We start from the raw sequence: 17,034 nt of genomic DNA, 5'->3' as shown, positions 1-17,034 counted from the left end.
TGTCCCCTTTTCTCCACACCCTCTCCAGCATTTATTGTTTCTAGATTTTTTGATGATGGCCATTCTGACCGGTGTGAGATGATATCTCATTGTAGTTTTGATTTGCATTTCTCTAATGATTAATGATGTTGAGCATTCTTTCATGTGTTTGTTGGCATTCTTTATATCTTCTTTGGAGAAATGTCTGTTTAGGTCTTCTGGCTTTTATTTTAAATTTTAGTTAAATACTAATTACCTTTCTAGTCTCCCTCTTTGTTTTTTAAGCCACAGTAAGTTTATCAAATTTCCCTTAATGCCTAAAATAATTTCTTATGGTCTCTGGTAATTTGCACTTTTCAGAAGGAAAGCTAATTTGTGCCTTTTCCTCCCAGTGGAGAGAGTTTGTTCTTTCAGATATTTTCAGATTTCTTCTTTAATGACATGGTTTGGATTTAAAATGCCATTCAAAAAAAAGATATAGTTTTGTCTTTTACATTTTCTTCACATAAAAATGAAAATAGGGAATTCCCTGGCGGTCCAGTGGTTAAGACTCCGCACTTTCACTGCTAAGGGCCTGTCTTCAGTCCCTGGTTTGGGAACTAAGATCCTGCATGCTGTGCACCCAAAAAAAGAGAAAACTAGACTTTATTTAAAAAAAATGAAAACACCTTGTAGAATTCATTATTCTCTATCTGAGAAAAAGTAGTTCTTTATTTAAAATAACTGTATTTAGCAATAAGCTCTTGTAAATCAATGTTCTTTTTCAGTATTCAACGGGAATTGATTGATGGCAGATTGGTGAAGTGTTGGAAAAAAAAAAAAAAACAACCCTCCCTCCTTTTACTTAATAAAAGGGAAATTAACCCAAATTCCCTATTCTGGCTTTAACTATAAAATTCAGGGAAAGGTGGAAAATATCATAAGAATTAGAAGCAGGAAAGATTATTTCTGCCTGGAGAATTCAGGGATATCTTTAAGGTCCAGCTTAATTGCCTTTCTTTTAAGGAGCAAGCATTTACATGGGCTTGTATTTTCATAATCTATAGATTCTATAGACTTGATGTTCACTTGAAGTAGTGAAAAAACCCTAGAGACATGAGCTTGTGTTACTGTTTTTCCCTCACCATTTCAGCTACATTGTAGGCTCTTTACCATATTCAGGTATCCATCTTATGCTGGTATACAAGAGGTTTCTTGTAGCTGCTGGGTGGAGACAAGGTTTAGAGTCCCCAAGCCTCTCTATTTTACCTCTCAGTGAAGGAGTGCGTGTGTCCCTTCCTCCATGTAGCCCTGGCACAAAAACAGAAAGGAGCAGGTCTGGTCTAAGAAGCAGAGGCTGGAAGCGTTTCGTTGATGTGAGGAGTCTGAATTCATAGAATTAAAAGGGATGGGTTGGGTGTAGGGAGCTACCAGAGAGGGGAGGGATAAAGAAGGTGGACTGCAAATTAGAGTTTGGCCGAGAAACAATCCTTGTAAAACAAACTAAAACTTATGGGGATTTTCAGCATCGAAATTCATATTTGTGTTAATCTGTAATACCATATTTCATCTATTATAATGTGCACATTTTCTTTTCACTTTTGTTTTTTGCCGCTTCGTGTGGCTTGCAGGATCTTAATTCCCTGACCAGGGACTGAACCCAGGTCACGGCAGTGAAAGCGCCAAGTTCTAACCACTGGACCGCCCAGGAGCTCCCTTCTTTTCACATTTTAACATCTACAAAGAGGCTGCATTTTAAAGTTAATGATATGTCATGATTTAATTGGCCACATCTTTTTCTTAGTGGTACAGACCAGAACTGTGTCATACCATCAAGGGCACCTTAGAGCTGATGAAGAGGAATATCTTTTGATATAGAGCTATTGGCTTACATAAAAGTTTGTGATGTTAGTTCTCTACTGTCAACACAAGGGAGCTAAGTTCTTTATGGTAAAATATGTTTGGATTGCCAGGTGTATGCTTCTCATTCCACTTCCAGTTTAATGACATTTTAGAGCCTGAAAAGTGAGTGTACGATCTGTGGCCCAGCCTCACATCAAAGTGCATTTCATTGGCATGCACAAGAGTGGACTGAATAGAGGACAGCATTAGGCTGTGTAATTGATGATGCTTGCCTACTTTTTTGTCAGGGTTGTTCAGAGTTTTGAAATTCTGGGTAGTTTCTGTGTAGTGTCAGGATCCCTAAGTATAATTCAAATAAATCATCAGCAGTCTTTTGACCGTAAGTACTTGAAAACCCATTTCCTGCTGCTGCTTTTGCCTCAGCAGTGACCATTCTCCAGGGAAGTCTTGCTGCTGCTTTGGGACAGTGTCATAGCTTCACATCCTTCACTTCTGTTTTTCCGGAGTATTTTTTGCTAGAACTTGATTTTATCAAGCTTAAGAGCAGGACATTTAACACATATACATATATATATATTTTAAATTTATTTTTGGCTGTGTTGGGTCTTCGTTACTGTGTGAGGGCTTTTTCTGGTTGCAGCGAGCGGGAGCTACTCCGTTGTGGTGCGCGGGCTTCTCGTTGTGATGGCTTCTCTTGTTGCGGAGCATGGGCTCTAGGCGCACGGGCTTCAGTAGTTGTGGCATTCAGGCTCAGTAGTTGTGGCTTGTGGGCTCTAGAGCACAGGCTCAGTAGCTGTGGCGCATGGGCTTAGTTGTTTAGCAGCATGTGGGATCTTCCTGGACCAGGGCTTGCACTTGTGTCCCCTGCATTGGCAGGCGGATTCTTAACCACTGCACCACCAGGAACGTCCTAACACATATTTTTGTTGTGTGCTCTGTGGAGTTTACTGGATTGTAAATGTTTGTTGGGGAGCAATCATTAACTCAGGATTTAGTGGCTCTCTTTCTGAAAAACATGACATTTGGATTTGTGATATTCAGAAGATGAAGCAAGTTGTGGAGGATGTGTGCCGTCTTTAATACATCAAATTAGAAACTTTGAGCGCATTCTTAAAATTTATATGTTTTGGCATATTCCTGGTTCATTATTATTATCTTATTTTTGTGTGTGGACAAAAATCTTACTGTTTGAGTTATTCTTGCCAGACCACTAGAAAGGTCTAGTTGTAGGTTTATTAGCGTTGGGCATTTTCTCATTTTCATGAATTTCTGTCATAACAGCTATTTTCTGTGAATCATGATTAATTTGTAAGAACTCTATAGTTGGAATACTAACCATTTGTCATACATTAGTTACATCTATCTTCTCCCCAGCTGCTCCTGTCTTTTTGTGCATGGCATCTCTTATGTAGTTTGGTCTGGGGAGATTTTCTGGGCTATTTAGAAACCAAACATCTTTCTGTTCCCGCAGGAGGACCATGTCACTAGACTTCGGCAGTGTGGCACTGCAGACGCAAAATGAAGACGAAGAATATGACAAAGAAGACTATGAAAGGGAGAAAGAGGTAAGTTATTCAGAAAAAGAATTCTAAACCCAATCTTAAACAATTTTGTATCCTGACCAAAATTACATCATTTTGTGTCATTTTGAAGGATTTATGGTTCTTTTTTTTTTTTTTCCAAAGCCCCAAAACTTGATCAGCATCTGGACTTTTGAAAGGTAGATGAGTGGAATGCTTCCTTCTTTTGGACAAGAATGAAACATAACTGTGTACGATGCCCTAGATAGATGGTTAGATTGCTGAAGCGCTTTTCATTTAGGAGGTAGCGGTCGGTCTTGGGGCAGAGGCCTACTTGCATGGGCGAGCCCAGCAGGTTCCCTTGCTTCGGGTAGCCTGCATCCGCGTGGGGGCCGCCGGTGAACAAGCAAACAGGCGAGTAAAGCAATCTGTGTGAGGGCTGATTTAGCACTGACAAATAACAGGGAGACAGGGTAAGGTGATGTTAAGGCAACCAGCCAGGAACTGGTGAGGGAAGACCTCTCGGAGGAGGAAATGTTTGAGCTGAGCCTTGACTCATGAGAGGGGGCAGCCTCACAGAAGCCCGGGAAGGATGCCCTAGGCTCGGACACAACCAGTGTAAAGCCTGGAAGTAGGCAGCAGACCCTGCATATCTGTGAAGCAGCCAGGAGGCTGTGGTATCGGGACTGTGTGAGCAAGGGGTGAGTGGTGGAGGTGGGGAAGAGGTGGTCTGGGCCCGGTCACGGCGCGTCAAGGGAGGGTGTTTGTATTTTATCCTAGGGGCAGTGGGAAGCCAGTGGAGGATTTTAAGCAGGGAAGTGCTATCTGACCGTATATTTGAAAGATCTTCCTGAATGCCGTGTTGTGCGACGAGCTTACAGGAGAAAAGGAGTAAGAGGAGGAGATCATATTTGTGTGTGTGTGTGTGTGTGTGTAGCGAAATCCTTGGCCCAGTAGTAATAGTAGCAGCTGGTGGGAATCAACTTGCTTGTTATGATTGTTTTTAGTTTGAGTCAGATTTCTTGATTGACTGTGATAACACGCTGCTTTTGCACTGAATGTTGCTATGACCCATTTGTTTTTTCAGGTGTTTTTTAAATTCTTTATTGAAATATAGTTGACTTACAATGTTGTGTTCATTTCAGCTGTACAGCAAAGTGATTCAGTTATATATATATATATTCTTAGGTTCTTTTCCATTATAGGTTATTACAAGATATTGAGTATAGTTCCATGTGTTACACAGTAGGTCCTTGTTGGTTATCAATTTTATATAGTAGTGTATATGTGTTAATCCCAAACTCCTAATTTATCCCTCCCCCCTTTCCCCTTTGGTAACCATAAGTTTGTTCTCTTTCTTTCTTGCTTTATTTTTAGGCCAATTCTGGGTGGCTTTTTTTTTTTTTTCTCACACACACACTGTATTTTATTTTTACAAGAGATAAATAGACTGACACCAAGCATTGTAAATGGATGACCACAACAAAAGCAACAATGATTGCAAATACCAAACACGAAACACACTCATACTATGTCATAATATTGACATTCAGTCCAGGAATCCTCTACTGTAACAGCTCCTTTACTTTGCAGTGAAAATTGATTTGTATGTTTTTTGCCTCTGAGTCCTTGCGGGATTTTTTTTTTTTTTATTCAAACAGAAAGTCACAAAAATTATAATCATCCTAATCAGTTCACTCAGTCCCATGTAATTAATTTTTTTTATCTTGATCTTTTGTTAGCACTTTTATGAATTCATCAGTTTTCCATTAGAGTTCTGAAAATGCTTATTCATTCAGTTCAGTAGTACAGTCAGTTACCAGAAACCTGTACTTGTCAGAGTCTTTTCCACGAATTCCTTGAAGATGGAACCCTTTTATAGGAACATATTTGGAAAAGCATCAGAGTACACCCAGAACTGTCTGTAAATGACAAACGACTAAAAAATGACCACGGTTAAAGATTTGATGAAAGTTCATAATAATGCAATTGACAAAGAAATGTAGTTATTTCTGAGATACACATTTTAAAGTAATAACTAGAATTATGACTTATAACCTTATACCAGAACATTTAAGATTTGTAGAAGTTTCATGTAATGTCTGAAACATTTATATTAACATATTTCCGTACAAATAACCCAAAGAAAGTTTAGTATTAGTTGTTTCTTTATACGGCAGGTTCTTATTAGTCATCAATTTTATACACATCAGTGTATACATGTCAATCCCAATCACCCAATTCATCACACCACCATCCCCACCCCACCAAGGTTTTCACCCCTTGGTGTCCATACATTTGTTCTCTACATCTCGGTCTCAACTCCTGCCCTGCAAACCGGTTCATCTGTACCACTTTTCTAGGTTCCACATACATGCGTTAATATACGATATTTGTTTTTCTCTTTCTGACTAACTTCACTCTGTATGACAGTCTCTAGATCCGTCCACATCTCAACAAATGACTCAATTTTGTTCCTTTTTATGGCTGAGTAATATTCCATTGTATATATGTACCTCAACTTCTTTATCCATTCCTCTGTCAATGGGCATTTAGGTTGCTTCCATGACCTGGCTATTGTAAATAGTGCTGCAGTGAGCATTGGGGTACATGTGTCTTTTTGAATTATGGTTTTCTCTGGGTATATGCCCAGTAGTGGGATTGCTGGATCATATGGTAATTCTATTTTTAGTTTTTTAAGGAACCTCCATACTGTTCTCCATAGTGGCTGTATCAATTTACATTCTCACCAACAGTGCAAGAGGGTTCTCTTTTCTCCGCACCCTCTCTACGCAATTGTTGTTTGTAGATTTTCTGATGATGTCCATTCTAACAGGTGTGAGGTGATACCTCATTGTAGTTTTGACTTGCATTTCTCTAATAATTAGTGATGTTGAGCAGCTTTCCATGTGCTTCTTGGCCATCTGTATATCTTCTTTGGAGAAATGTCTATTTAGGTCTTCTGCCAATTCTTGGATTGGGTTATTTGTTTCTTTAATATTGAGCTGCATGAGCTGTTTATATATTTTGGTGATTAATCCTTTGTTGATTCATTTGCAAATATTTTTTCCCATTCTGAGGGTTGTCTTTTTGCCTTGTTTATGGTTTCCTTAGCTGTGTAAAAGCTTTGAAGTTTCATTAGGTCCCATTTGTTTATTTTTGTTTTTATTTCCATTACTCTAGGAGGTGGATCAAAAAAGATCTTGCTGTGATTTATGTCAAAGAATGTTCTTCCTATGTTTTCCTCTAAGAGTTTTATAGTGTCTGGTCTTACACTTAGGTCTCGAATCCATTTTGAGTTTATTTTTGTGTATGGTTTTAGGGAGTGTTCTATTTTCATTCTTTTACATGTAGCTGTCCAGTTTTCCCAACACCACTTATTGAAGAGACTGTCTTTTCTCCATTGTATATCTTTGCCTCCTTTGTCATAGATTAGTTGACCATAGGTGTGTGGGTTTATCTCTGGGCTTTCCATCTTGTTCCATTGATCTATGTTTCTGTTTTTGTCCCAGTACCATATTGTCTTGATTACTGTAGCTTTGTAGTATAGTCTGAAGTCAGGGAGTCTGATTCCTCCAGCTCTGTTTTTTTCCCTCAAGACTGCTTTTGCTATTCAGAGTCTTTGTGTCTCCATACAAATTTTAAGATGATTTGTTCTAGTTCCATAAAAAATGCCAATGGTAATTTGATAGGGATTGCATTGAATCTGTAGCTTGCTTTGGGTAGTATAGTCATTTTCACAATATTGATTCTTCCAGTCCAAGAACATGGTATATCTCTCCATCTGTTGGTATCATCTTTAATTTCTTTCATCAGTGTGTTACAGTTTTCTGAATACAGGTCTTTTGTCTCCTAGGTTGATTCCTAGATATTTTATTCTTTTTGTTGCAATGGTAAATGGGAGTGTTTCCATAATTTCTATTTCAGATTTTTCATCATTACTGTATAGGAATACAAGAGATTTCTGTGCATTAATTTTGTATCCTGTAACTTTACCAAATTCATTGATTTGCTCTAGTAGTTTTCTGGTGGCATTTTTAGGATTCTCTATGTATAGTATCATGTCATCTGCAAACAGTGACAGTTTTACTTCTTCTTTTCCAATTTGTATTCCTTTTCTTTCTTTTTCTTCTCTGATTGCCATGGCTGGGACTTCCAAAGCTATGTTGAATAATAGTTGTGAGAGTGGACATCCTTGTTTCCTTCCTGATCTTAGAGGAAATGCTTTCAGTTTTTCACCATTGAGAATGATGTTTGCTGTGGGTTTGTCGTATATGGCCTTTATTATGTTGAGGTAGGTTCCCTCTATGCCCACTTTCTGGAGACTTTTTATCATAAATGGGTGTTGAATTTTGTCAAAAGCTTTTTCTGCATCTATTGAGCTGATCATATGGTTTTTATTCTTCTATTTGTTAATATGGTGTATCACATTGATTGATTTGCATATACTGAAGAATCCTTGCATCCCTGGGATAAGTCCCACTTGATCGTGGTGTATGATCGTTTTAATGTGTTGTTGGATTCTGTTTGCTAGTATTTTGTTGAGGATTTTTGCATCTATATTCATCAGTGAAATTGGTCTGTCTGTTTTTGGTATCAGGGTGATGGTGGCCTCATAGAATGAGTTTGGGAGTTTTCCTTCCTGTGCAGTTTTTTGGAAGATTTTGAGAAGGATTGGTGTTAGCTCTTCTCTAAATGTTTCATAGAGTTCACCTGTGAAGCCATCTGGTCCTGGACTTTTGTTTGTTGGAAGATTTTTAATCACAGTTTCAATTTCATTACTTGTGATTGGTCTGTTCATATTTTCTGTTTCCTCGTTGTTCAGTCTTGGAAGATTATATCTTTCTAAGAATTTGTCCATTTCTTCCAGGTTGTCCATTTTATTGGCACAGAGTTGCTTGTAGTAGTCTCTTAGGGTGCTTTGTATTTCTGCAGTATCTGTTGTAACTTCTCCTCTTTCATTTCTAATCTTATTGATTTGAGTCCTCTTCCTCTTTTTCTTGATGAGTCTGGCTAATGGTTTATGAGTTTTGTTTATATTCTCAAAGAACCAGCTTTTAGTTTTACTGACCTTTGCTATTGTTTTCTTTGTTTCTATTTCATTTATTTCTGCTCTGATCTTTATGATTTCTTTCTGCTAACTTTGTGTTTTGTTTGTTCTTCTTTCTCTAGTTCCTTTAGGTGTAAGGTTAGATTGTTTACTTGAGATTTTTCTTGTTTCCTGAGGTAGGCTTGTATAGCTATAAACTTCTCTCTTAGAACTGCTTTTGCTGCATCCCATAGGTTTTGGGTCGTCGTGTTTTCATTGTCATTTGTCTCTAGGTATTTTTTGATTTCCTCTTTGATTTCTTCAGTCATCTCTTGGTTATTTAGTAATGTATTGTTTAGCCTCCATGTGTTTGTGTTTTTTACGTTTTTTGCCCTGTAATTGATTTCTAATCTCATAGCGTTGTGGTCAGAAAAGGTTATTGATATGATTTCAATTTTCTTAAATTTACTGAGGCTTGATTTGTGACCCAAGATGTGATCTATCCTGGAGAATGTTCAATGCACACTTGAGAAGAAAGTGTAATCTGCTGTTTTTTGATGGAATGTCCTATAAATATCAATTAAATCTATCTGGTCTATTGTGTCATTTAAACCTTCTGCTTCTTTATGTATTTTCATTTTGGATGATCTGTCCATTGCTGTAAGTGAGGTGTTAAAGTCCCCCACTATTATTTTGTTTCTGTCGATTTCCTCTTTTAGAGCTGTTAGCAGTTGCCTTATGTATTGAGGTGCTCCTCTGTTGGATGCATATATATTTATAATTGTTATTTCTTCTTCTTGGATTGATCCCTTGATCATTTTATGGTGTCCTTCATTGTCTCTTGGAACATTCTTTATTTTAAAGTCTATTTTATCTGATATGAATATAGCTACTCCAGCTTTCTTTTGATTTCCATTTGCATGGAATATCTTTTTCCATCCCCTCACTTTCAGTCTGTATGTGTCCCTAGGTCTGAAGTGGGTCTCTTGTAGACAGCATATGTATGGGTCTTGTTTTTGTATCTATTCAGCGAGCCTGTGTCTTTTGGTTGGAGCATTTAATCCATTCACGTTTAAGGTAATTATCGATATGTATGTTCCTGTGACCATTTTCTTAGTTGTTTTGGGTTTGTTTTTGTAGGTCCTTTTCTTCTCTTGTGTTTCCCATTTAGAGCAATTGTTTTAGCATTTGTTGTAGAGCTGGTTTGGTGGTGCTGAATTCTCTTAGCTTTTGCTTGTCTGTAAAGCTTTTCATTTCTCCATCGAATCTGAATGGGATCCTTGCCAGGTAGAGTAATCTTGGTTGTAGGTTCTTCCCTTTCATCACTTTGAGTATATCATGCCACTCCCTTCTGGCTTGAAGAGTTTCTGTGGAGACATCAGCTGTTAACCTTATGGGAGTTCCCTTGTATGTTATTTGTCAATTTTTCCTTGCAGCTTTCAATAATTTTTCTTTGTCTTTAATTTTTGCCAGTTTGATTATTATGTGTCTTGGTGTGTTTCTCCTTGGATTTATCCTGTATGGGACTCTGCGCTTCCTGGACTTTGGTGGCTATTTCGTTTCCCATGTTAGGGAAGTTTTCGACTATAATCTCTTCAAATATTTTCTCTGTTCCTTTGTCTCTCTCTTCTCTATCTGGGACCCCTATAATGCGAATGTTGTTGTGTTTAATGTTGTCCCAGAGGTCTCTTAGGCTGTCTTCATTTCTTTTCATTCTTTTTTCTTTAGTCTGTTCCACAGCAGTGAATTCCACCATTTTGTCTTCCAGGTCACTTATCCATTCTTCTGCCTCAGTTATTCTGCTATTGATTCCTTCTAGTGTAGTTTTCATTTCAATTATTGTATTGTTTGTCTCTGTTTGTTTGTTCTTTAATTCTGCTAGGTCTTTGTTAAACATTCTTGCATCTTCTCGATCTTTGCTTCCTTTCTTTTTCCAAGGTCCTGGATCATCTTCACTATCATTATTCTGAATTCTTTTTCTGGAAGGTTGCCTATCTCCACTTCATTTAGTTGTTTTTCTGGGGTTTTATCTTGTTCCTTCATCTGGTGCATAGCCTTCTGCCTTTTCATCGTGTCTGTCTTTCTGTGAATGTGGTTTTTGTTCCACAGGCTGCAAGACTGTAGTTCTTCTTGCTTCTGCTGTCTGCCCTCTGGTGGATGAGGCTATCTAAGAGGCTTGATTGGAGGGACTGGTGGTGGGTAGAGCTGACTGTTGCTCTGGTGGGCAGAGCTCAGTAAGACATTAATCCACTTGACTGTTGAGGGGTGGGGCTGGGTTCCCTCCCTATTGGTTGTTTGGCCTGAGGCAACCCAACACTGGAGCCTACCTGGGGTCTTTGGTGGGGCTAATGACAGACTCTGGGAGGGCTCACGCCAAAGAGTACTTCCCAGAACTTCTGCTGCCAGTGTCCTTGTCCCCATGGTGAAACAGAGCCACCCCCCGCCTCTGCAGGAGACCCTCCAACACTAGCAGGTAGGTCTGGTTCAGTCTCCCCCGGGGTCACTGTTCCTTCCCCTGGGTCCTGATGCACACACTACTTTGTGTGTGCCCCCCAAGAGTGGAGTCTCTGTTTCCCCCAGTCCTGTCGAAGTCCTGCAGTCAATTCCCACTAGCCTTCAAAGTCTGATTCTCTAGGAATTCCTCCTCCTGTTGCTGGACTCCCAGGTTGGGAAGCCTGACGTGGGACTCACAACCTTCTCTCCAGTACGTGGACTTCTGCGGTGTAAGTGTTCTCCAGTTTGTGATTCACCCACCCACCAGTTATGGGATTTGGTTTTACTGTGATTGCACCCCTCCTACTATCTCACTGTGGCTTCTCCTTTGTCTTTGGATGTGGTGTATCTTTTTTTGGTGAGTTCCAGTGTCTTCCTGTCGATGATTGTCCAGCAGCTAGTTGTGATTCTGGTGTTCTCGCAAGGGGGAGTGAGAGCACAACCTTCTACTCCGCCATCTTGGTTCCTCCTCCGATAAGTTTGTTTTCTATGTCCGTGAGTCTATTTCTGTTTTGTAAATAAGTTCCTTTGTATCATTTTTCTAGATTCCACATATAAGTGATGTCATATGATATTTGTCTTTGTCTGACTTACTTCACTTAGTATGATAATCTCTAGGTCCATCCATGTTATTGCAAATGGCATTATTTCATTCTTTTTTATGGCTTAGGAATATTCCATTGTGTACATACATCACATCTTTATCCATTCGTCTGTCGATGCACACTTAGTTTGCTTCCATCATATGACCCATTTTCTAATATGTAAAGTAATTCTTTTTAAGAGTCACCATGGACCATTTGTATTAATAGGAAGCAAAGAGTAGGGTCAGTTGCCCACGTGGCTGGCAGTAGAGTTAGGGTAGAGACAGAAAGCTGGCATCTGTCTCTGAGTGGATTTTGTCCATAGACATGTATTGTTTGGTTGCAGTGTTTTAAAAAAATTGAATCCGTATTTAAAGATTTGAAAATTTCATGTAGTAATCCAGAATTTCTGACCTGTCTTGAAACATCCTAAGCCTGGGCCACATGTGGCGTGTGTCTGCACATGGCAGCAAGTGGGCTGGAGCTGGGCAGTGGCTCTCCCGTCCGAGCTGGCCACAGTCCCTCCCGCCCAACTCCCCTCCACCTCCTGACATGGGCTTGTGCACTTGGACCTGCCAGCTTCATTCTTGTAAATTCTCTGCCAAGTCACTGAGGGCACTGGAGTTTGTGACCCTTTCTGGGGTTTCTGGATTTTGACAGGGGCCTTCACCAACAATTGTTGGTGGCAAGGGCGGGGGGTGAGGATTTTCTGTTACTTTGTGAACTCACAGCATGAGGTTTTCACGACCTTGATGGCTTTTGGGTAGTTCTCTGTAATTTAGCTACTGGGATTTTTGAGAGGATCAGTTTAAGTAGTTACTATAGTAGATTTTAAAGAAGGAGAAAAAATAATCTGACAGGTGATTTTTTTCATTGGAAAAGATGGGTAGGGTGTTAGAGAGAATGTACTGCCAGGTGTGTTGTGTGGTGAAAGTTTTAAAGGGGGTATTAGTTAAGGAGGCAGTAAATTCTAGATGATATAGAACAGGAGTCCCCAGTCCCCAGGCTGTGGATGGGTACTGGTCGGTGGCCTGTTAGGAACCGGGCCGCACAGCAGGAGGTGAGCAGTGGGCCAGCAGGCAAAGCTTCATCTGCCGCTCCCCATCGTCCCCCATCACCCACATTACCGCCTGGACCACTCCCCGCCACCACCCGCTCCATGGAAAAATTGTCTTCCACAAAACCGGTCCCTGGTGCCAAAGCGGGCTGGGGCCCGCTGCTATGGACAATAGCCAGTGGGATCACTTCTTGGTAGATTATGTGCTGGGGTAGGGTAGGGAATTTCCAGAGTAAAAGGTGCTGTTAAGAGGTGAAGTATCTAAGAATGAGTGTTTCTAGCAGAGTGGAAGAAAAGAATATTTAGCTAACTTGACTCTAATGTGATGATTATGGGTCATATTAATAAAAATTGTTTCATGTTAGTAAAAAGTATTTTTACCTTTTTTTAAAAAAATTGCTACAAGGGAAGAATTGAGATCAGAGGTTAGAGAGTTTCAGCAGTAAAATTCAGAACTATTCATAAAAATTCAGCTGTACGTATATTTTGTCGAAGCAAGTTAAAATAATAAATTGGTTGATCACACCTAAGTTCGTTTTCATATCCAGAAGCCTTTTCCACTTCCTCAATCTCCCTGACCCTACGATAACAGAATAGTTTACAGCCTTAAGTGGTTAAAGAAAAGAATGGTCTTTTCATGCCTGCCTGGTTGGTAGCTTTGGGATTGCCAGGTGGATTTAGTGTTAGTAGTAGGCTAATACACATTGCTTTCTCTACTTAATGAATCGCTTTGTATTTAATTCATTTATGTAGGTGGAATGCTTGCATCACAAGGATGTGCTGTAGAGCTGGCCAAGCAGGCCGTATCTGACTCATAGGCTACCCTGCTAAGGATTTGTGAGATCCCCTCTCTGTAAATGGCAGAATAATCCTGATTTTGACCGTCTAGTGTGAATGGCCAGTTGCTAATACAATCTGCTTTACCAAACTGTTCGATTTGGGTGCTTTGGGATCAGCTGGGGTGTTGTCCACACTTGCCCATAAGTCAGTGAATAAGCCATGGTCAAATTCCAACCTCCATGCCATCCTAATTAGCAGCCCTGCAGTGATGATCTGGACTTTTGCGTTTCTATTCCCTCCATTGTTTGCATTGAAGAGTAAACGGAGAATGCATTTAATCTTCGGAAAGGGAAAGGATTTAGTAAAGTGATTCAGTATTCAGAGGACATTTAGACCAGTGGAATCTCAAGCCACAGACCACTACAGATAGACTCATATTTTGAGACAACCTCCAAGAATTTTGCAGAAAAGTAAGGCACTATAATCATTTCTAAATCGCTACAGTTCTAAACGGTCTATTGGTAAAAACTTGACCACTGTGTTCCAAGGCATAGCAAAGAAATGCATAACCCACAGCCTCACCCAGTGTTTCACCGGAAACTCCATCTCCTCCACAGTAAACAGAGCAAATTAGGGTGCAGGTGAGGAAGGGTGAGAATACCATGGAGATATAGTACCATAGTAATTAATATTCATATCACTCATTTTCCTCACAACTTTTTGCAGCACGTTACTTTGAGAACTGCTGATGTAACAAGAAGGACACCTACTAAGTAGACCTCATCCAAAGTACTCTAGGCAAACTTCTACTGGTAAAGCTGGCCCAGAGAAGAGGACTTCAGAAGTTTTTTCATTAACTCATTCATAATGTAACAATATGATTTTGCAAAATATTTTTCACCAAAAGTTACTATACTTTGCAATTTCATCATTGAATATTACAGACATATAGTTGTTGTTGTCACTGCAGTTGCTGTAAGCTTCAAAGTTACTGATAAAGCCACAGTTTAAGGCTGAGTATCACTTGGGATCTCATAGTTTGCTGGCGCGTACCTGTACTTTCTGCAGTGTCACCAGAAGTAGCTCTGGGATTATTGCTTGGTTCTAGATGGTAAAATTATGTATGTAAGTATGTATTTTGGAGCTGGTGGTTTGGGGCAGAAGTACTTAGTAATCTGTGCTTATCAAGATAATACTTGCTGATGATCCTTCATTGAGTGACAGTATTATTTGAAGCCTGCAAAATGATCTTGAGTAGAAAGGTAAGCGGTTTGAGTAGCAGATGGCAGACAGACACTTGCACCTGGGAATACTGATTTGAGTCTCTCTTAGTTTTTATATCAGTACTTCTCTAGTAGAATAATAAGCTCAATTGAGCTTGGAATCGTGTATTTTAGAGGTTAGGCTTTCCATTGCATAGCCTTTCTTCCACTTTTAACTGCCTTGTTTGATGTTACTTCTGGAAACATTTTTGATATTTTGTCCCCACTAGGGGGCGTTGTAAGGCTAGCATTTGTTTACATTTTATACAATATTATTTGACTTCTTTAGTGGAATTTTCTCGTCGTCACGTAAGAAAAGCAAAGAAACAAATGGTTGAGTGTTCATATTGTATTTTTGTGTTCCCGTCATATTCTGTTTTCTTTTAGCAATTTCTTATACTTTATCTCGATTGTGCCTTTGAACTGTTTCCCATAATATATAGGTACTTTTCAGGGACTGTCACAGTGGGAACAAAAACACTGAACTCTCTCTGGCAGACTGACGCTTGCTCGTATACAGACAGGTAGAAGCTTGTCTTCCAGTGACTGACTGAATGTCATGTGGAAGAAGATAGGAGTGGGAATGGAGAGATTCAGGTTCCGGTGCTGGCCGTGGGACTGTAATTCTTACTTTCATGGGCATGCCCCTGACCTTCTCTGGGCCTTGGTGTGCTCACATTTAGAAGGAGAGGTTTGGCTTGGAGGAGCTCCAGTGTTCATTCCAGGCCTAAAGTTGTATTATGTGTCACCTGCAGTGTAGCAGGTATTTGTCTAGTAAATGTTGCCATGTTTCTTTTTCGGATGTGTGGCAATCTAGGCAAAGTCTTCCCCACTAACACTGTAAAATTTGTTTTAACTAATGGAATGGGTTAAAAAAAAATTCCATGCATAGTATAATTCATAGACTAAAGCTCTAGCTATCAAGGTTTTTGGCCCTTTGTCAGTCCCATGTTGGGCCTTTTCAAGGATGTTTTTAACTTGGCTGTGAGGCTAAAATGAAGATTCTACTTGGTGTGTATCCATGAAAGCATTATTTAATAATTCATATTTTAAAATATCAGGATCTTTTCATCAGTGTACTTGTTGGGTAACCTGTTCAAAACGCAGATGAATGTTGGCCACTCCATTTGCTGCTCTTCTCTGGGGAGAAGATGTATTGTATGGTTTGTAATCTGAGAACTCTTGCTTTCATGAATATCAAGGATTATAGACTCTGAAGACAGTCTGTTTAGTTAATTAAAGCCGAAGAATCCCAACGAAAGGTTTACATGTTCTCCGTTTTACATTCCCCTTAAACTAGGCTTTTTGGATGTTCTATGTGGGTTATTGTAAAGTGTTTTGTTGCTGAAGTTCTTTGAGTAAAATGCCCTCATTTTTTTATTTTTCAGGAACAAACACATGAAGTAGTAAGGGGAGAGGAATTTATAGAATAGTTTAGAATGCATTTCAATAGGCGCCTTAGCAATGGTAAATTATCTTTTTTCTAGGGAAGGTATCTCTTTAATTATTAAACTCAGCTGATATTCAATAATATCCCACCAAGAAGATTGCATTTGCAACCAAAAAGCAGTATTTCTTCCAAATGTGATGAGTGGAATTAAATCTTGCCATTTATAAGGATTGCTATCATTGTCTTTGAATCCATATTTGGTAGTCTGGTGGATCTTTAATGAGGAAAATTTAGTTTCTAAAATTCTCTGTTTTGTAACATGTGTAAGTTGATATTGTAATTTTGTGTTTCATGGCACAAGGTTCAATGACCCAAAGAAAAATCTATTTGACAGTGTATATGAGGAGGGTACACTTTGATCCCAGGAATGGAAACCTGGGGGGGTGGGCTGGGATTTTGTTCCTGAATGGCCTCTCTCTGCCCTCAAAGTTATGGAAACCAAGGAATATGGCCCAGCTATTGCCAAAGAACTTAATGGAAAAATTTTTTGAAGGTGAATGAAATGATTTAAAAATGTCAGTACAGGTGTAAAATATTCTATAAAACACTAAATACAGTAGGGATTATTTTGCTACTTATAAGTTTACCTGTGGATCCAGAACCATTTTAATGAACTTACTCCTTATGCTCAAATTAATCTTCCTCCATTGATGCCAGTTTGATTAATTTTGTGGTGTCACAAAGAAAGCTACAAGAACTGCTTAATTATTGTGTAGCTTTTTCTGTCTCTGTGAGGGGGGAAAAATGTACTGTTTAGATGTGCCTGTCAGGGTTCCTCTAAATTATAAGGCTATGTGCTTAAACCTCACTGCAGGTTTAGAAGAAAATATTCTTTCTGTACAGGAGTCCTTACGTGATGTAAGTACAAAACATTTATTTTGTTTTTTTTCCCCTGTGTTATACGTGGGTATACTCTTTTTTTTTCCGTAAAGATCTCATAGATTATTTTTTCTTAGTGAATTTTGTTTCTTTGTGAAATCATTTTGTTACCTTTCTCTTTAGTCACATGTGGTATACTGATATGTTGATGTGCTCTGT

At 39.2% G+C, this 17,034-nt stretch overlaps 1 protein-coding gene across 2 annotated transcripts in view; it reads left to right on the top strand.

Annotated features, from left to right (window-relative positions):
- The first annotated feature begins 3,299 nt into the window (after positions 1–3,299).
- The window catches only part of CEP152 (centrosomal protein 152), a 98,165-nt gene continuing 84,430 nt past the window's right edge, over positions 3,300–17,034 (top strand). For both annotated transcript variants that reach the window (XM_065872020.1, XM_065872018.1), the window contains exon 1: positions 3,300–3,386. In XM_065872020.1, coding sequence (XP_065728092.1) covers positions 3,300–3,386 — 87 coding nt within the window. The remainder of the gene's footprint in view (positions 3,387–17,034) is intronic.

This window comes from Phocoena phocoena, chromosome 2, assembly GCF_963924675.1.
Source record: "Phocoena phocoena chromosome 2, mPhoPho1.1, whole genome shotgun sequence".
Lineage (NCBI taxonomy): Eukaryota > Metazoa > Chordata > Mammalia > Artiodactyla > Phocoenidae > Phocoena > Phocoena phocoena.
This window is presented reverse-complemented; position numbering and strand designations above follow the sequence as displayed.